Raw genomic sequence first — 3,776 nt, 5'->3', positions numbered from 1 at the left:
CAATGAAAAAAAGCAGGTAAGTGGATATCGCATGAATGGCTGTAACTTAGTAAATTTTGGACTTAGAAAGTTGGTTCAACTACCAAAATGAATTAAAAAATTAAGCAAAAAAAAAATTAGTAGTTAAAATAGGTGGTTGTCATTTAAGAATAAAAAGTTGTATTGCGCATGCGCAAGTCTAATTAAATTAAAAAAATTCATAGGCCATCAAAAAATGTACCTATTTTTATGTTATAACAACCAAATAGAAAACAGAATTCAAATTGCATTACTCAAAGGTATTGAGTGTTCTCAATTAGTGATTACACACTGTATATATTTTATTTATGTTATATTAATTACAACATTATGGCATAATTTACAAGACAACTTTTAATCATATTTTAAAAATTAGATAGAGTTAGAAGCGTTGATATTAACTTGAGAAAGTATATGAATATATGATATACTCATACACTAACACACGATAGGTATGTTACTATGTTAGAACGTCACTTTAGAGTCAAACAAAAATATCTTTAATAACTTTAATTCAGAATAATTTAAAAAGTATATTATGTAATACATTTAAAATTATTTAATTTTAGGCATTTTTCATACTACGTAAAAAGACAAAACAAGTTTCTGGACTTCATGTTTATCATCATGCTTCTACGTTTATTTTAGCATGGGCAGCTGTTAAATTCTTCCCAGGTAAATAAACAATAACTAAATAACTAAGCGAATTGAGTTTTAAAATCATTGAGATTTTTTAATCATTTTAATTCCCTAATTATTTATTATAGGAGGTATGGCTTCTTTTCCAATTTTAGTGAATTCAGTAGTACATATTATTATGTATGCTTACTATCAACTTTCATCTATGGGACCACAATATCACAAATTTACTTTAAAGTATAAAAAATATGTGACTATTATTCAATTGGTAATTATCCACATAAAAAAATTAAATTATCGGATATCGTATATTTTATATTCTGTTATTTATAGATTCAGTTTGGAATACTTGTAGTACATACACTACAAGTTTTGTCATCAAGTTGTTCCATGCCTAATGCATACCTATATGGAATGCTACCAGACATCATTGTATTGTTTTATTTATTTTACAAATTTTACAGAAATACATACACAACAAAAATAAAACATTTTGAGCTTAAATCGGCCGAAAAAATTAAATAATTATCTTATCATTTCTATTATTCCTATACAAATATAGAAAAATTACATCAAACAAAAATGAATAAGCATATAAAAATGCCAAGAAAATATTATAACATTAAATTGTAAATTGTAATATTATTTATTTTGCTTAAATATTTTATATTATAATTAAAAAGAAAACCTAAAATTTGTATTATTTTTCTGTTTATACAACACAACATTGAACTATTAATGTATTTAGTGAATTTTATATTATAAATTGTTGGGTTTAATCTAAATTTTAATTTCAATTACTTATTAAAATGTACCTGTATTTTATGTCACAATCTTAAGTATAAACAATTATAAAATTATTCTACAACTGAAATGAAAAGTAATTTTATTTCTTGTTCATCATGTCCAATTAGTTAAGTAGGTATTAATTCATTTTTTTATGATTACTTAACTAATATATTCTTATTCGATTTGGTATTCTTGTAGTACATATTGTATGTAGAAGTTTTGTTATATAGTTGTTTCATGCCTAACGCTTCGGAGAAATCGCATTTAATAAAAAATAAAGGCCTCGGTTAAAAATTAAAATTAGATAGTTTAATTTAAAAAAAGAAATACAATTTACCTACTGTTTAACAAGTTTATTTGTTATTTATGTAATAAAAGTGTCTACATAAAATAATTTATCAAATCTATATGCCATGTTCAAATAATAATTAGGTACCTTAGTCTTTAACGTTTAACTATTCAAAATCATTTGTTACTTTAATGCTTACTGTATAATATGATAGTGTCCCTGAGATGTCATCGAGAACGCACCAGCGATACTGCCATCCTTTAACAACATTTGTCCATTTGCTCAACGTACCTTCCATTCTAGTTCAATAATTAAAATTAATTAAAACCATAAATATAAAAACTATTGGAATTTTTTATTGTTTAAATCTATCTTCATTAGGTACATTTAAATAAAAATATTATGCTATTCAAATTTAAAAATATTATTAAAATGTCTTAAATAATATCAAAAAAATATTCATTTAAGAAAAATATGTACTACTGTAGGCTAAAGTTGTAATAATAATAATCTATAATAGGTATTTTAAATAAAAACATAAAACTAAAAAAATATATATATATTGCACTGAATACTGATAACACTATTTATCTACTGCCTGTAGGCACTAGGCTGCAATGCTGTAGTTATAACCACCGCAGAATATAAGTTGCTAGAAAGTTTAAGACACGTCCAGTGTGACCAATGCGACAGTTAAAAAACACTTAATTCCAACAGTATAAAACGAAAACGATGACGGCAAGTCTTAAATCATGGATATACCATGATAAATTATAATTTATCATGGAGTATATACCTAATACCTACAAATTACAATAATACAACCTGTATAATATTAATATATTATATTATCACCTAGTGTCTTAACAAAGAGTTTTTTAACTTTTTTTATTAAATTTTAAATTAAAAATTAAAATAGATGAATTATTAAAAAAAAAAAAATGGCTTATACCTAATGAATTAGAGCCGTAATATTATTTTAGCCAAGCCCAGTCAAATAATGGCAAAAATAAGTTATACCTACAGTATACTTATAACAAGTAACAATTAATAACAATTATCGTAATATATATAAGTACTCAGGTACTCTTGTCTCGTAATCAATAATGCAAAAAATAATGTTAACTATTGTTAGTAGGTATTTATTACCGGCTTACTTTACGGCTATTATAGAAATACGTAGGTAGTACCTACACTAGTACCTATACATATTTTATTACTAGCCATAATTTCATTAACACTCCCTACTCCCCACTAAAAATACCAAAATATAAATTATATGTAATATTTGATATAGTATTTACTAAACCAACTTGCACTATTTTTAAAAATTATAAATATTGTTAGATTAATAATATTAATAACCAAACCACCAGAGCTCCCATATCTTCTAAGTTCGTTATCATGATTCATGAACCTATTATCCTTAGTACACAAAGTTAAATAACTCAAAAACTACTAGTTCGAAATTTGATTTTAACACTTCACTTTACATAATATTATACTAACATTTTCAGAAAAATAATTAACTAAATAATTTACGGAAGAAAAAAGGTGGGCAAGTGGATTTCGCTCTTCTGTACAGTAGGTTACAAGTGGGTCACTGTTTAATGGATGGTATTAAATTTGAATTCAATGATAAAATACTAATGGCCACAGTTGCCGGGCTTACCTAATGATCAATGAAAAAAAAAAAAAAGAAAAAAAAATTGAAAATTGAAATATGAAATTGTCCGCTCAAAACAAATCAAAATATTTCGAATAAAATAAACATTTAGTGAAATTTTCATGTATTTACAGTTATTCGTTTTTGAATTACAACAAAATAAGAAAATCGCTACATGAGAAATCGAGTGAATATCCAATGTTGTAAAAATTTGAATTTCAAACGCTCATAAAAATTTAATTTAACTTTTATATAGACATTTTTTTTTTTTTTGATAAAGGTAGATAATCTTATAAGGGAATCTTGTATTACATTTTCATATCTTAGATTTAAAAAAAAAAATTTTACGAATAATTAACTCAAAATAATTTGCTA

General features: G+C 24.3%; 2 protein-coding genes across 4 annotated transcripts in view; one reads left to right on the top strand and one right to left on the bottom strand.

The window, feature by feature from the left end:
- Positions 1-1,531, top strand: part of LOC100169226 (elongation of very long chain fatty acids protein AAEL008004) — a 14,297-nt gene extending 12,766 nt beyond the window's left edge. The window contains exons 5-7 of one of the 2 annotated variants that reach the window (XM_016803894.2): positions 588-693; positions 786-925; positions 991-1,531. In XM_016803894.2, the coding sequence (XP_016659383.1) occupies positions 588-693; positions 786-925; positions 991-1,182 (438 nt within the window). In that variant the 3' untranslated portion in view covers positions 1,183-1,531. The remainder of the gene's footprint in view (positions 1-587; positions 694-785; positions 926-990) is intronic. The other variant, XM_029488025.1, reaches the window with a different exon arrangement.
- LOC100166798 (oxysterol-binding protein-related protein 9) overlaps positions 1-2,342 on the bottom strand; it is a 45,349-nt gene extending 43,007 nt beyond the window's left edge. For both annotated transcript variants that reach the window (XM_029488023.1, XM_029488024.1), the window contains exon 1: positions 1,935-2,342. In XM_029488023.1, the coding sequence (XP_029343883.1) occupies positions 1,935-2,033 (99 nt within the window). In that variant the 5' untranslated portion in view covers positions 2,034-2,342. The remainder of the gene's footprint in view (positions 1-1,934) is intronic.
- Positions 2,343-3,776: the final 1,434 nt, after the last annotated feature.

This window comes from Acyrthosiphon pisum, chromosome A1, assembly GCF_005508785.2.
Source record: "Acyrthosiphon pisum isolate AL4f chromosome A1, pea_aphid_22Mar2018_4r6ur, whole genome shotgun sequence".
NCBI lineage: Eukaryota > Metazoa > Arthropoda > Insecta > Hemiptera > Aphididae > Acyrthosiphon > Acyrthosiphon pisum.
This window is presented reverse-complemented; position numbering and strand designations above follow the sequence as displayed.